Source organism: Hippocampus comes, unplaced genomic scaffold (assembly GCF_001891065.2).
Source record: "Hippocampus comes isolate QL1 unplaced genomic scaffold, H_comes_QL1_v1.1 C16381995, whole genome shotgun sequence".
Taxonomy (NCBI): domain Eukaryota; kingdom Metazoa; phylum Chordata; class Actinopteri; order Syngnathiformes; family Syngnathidae; genus Hippocampus; species Hippocampus comes.
In genome coordinates, this window is record NW_017830578.1 from 1 (window position 1) to 384 (window position 384).

Genomic DNA, 384 nt, shown 5'->3' on the forward strand with positions numbered 1-384 from the left:
CCGAAACTATCCTTACATCAGTTCGCCACTTCATCTTGACATGCTCAAAGACGTCAAAGAGCTCGTCCAGCTCCGTCTCCGAGTCCTCCGGTTTGGTGTGGACGGGGATCATCACCAGGTCCTTCAACACTGCCATGAAAACACACGTGAACACCGGACGCGCACGCGTCGTGCGAAGCTGACTCCCCGCACCTGTTTGGTGACATTGGAATCTCAGGATGTAAGGGTCCCTGGCGAAGACATCGCCGCTATCCGTCACCTGGTCATCAAATTGATACGAGCCCACCAGGTCCACCAAGTCGTCCCTACGCGTGCCAGAAAAGAAATTCGCCATCGAGTCCATTGTGTCTTTCAGATGACATCGTCGTCGTCGTCGTCGTCGTC

At 54.7% G+C, this 384-nt stretch overlaps 1 protein-coding gene across 1 annotated transcript; it reads right to left on the reverse strand.

Annotated features, from left to right (window-relative positions):
- Positions 1-3: 3 nt before the first annotated feature.
- LOC109508635 (deoxyribonuclease gamma-like) lies at positions 4-365 on the reverse strand (the record flags this gene model as incomplete). The annotated part of the gene is made up of 2 exons (XM_019858663.1): positions 193-365; positions 4-129 (listed from the first exon to the last, which is right to left on the reverse strand). Coding segments are annotated over exons 1-2 (277 nt in total), but the record flags the coding sequence as incomplete, so codon positions are not given.
- Between the last annotated feature and the right edge of the window lie 19 nt (positions 366-384).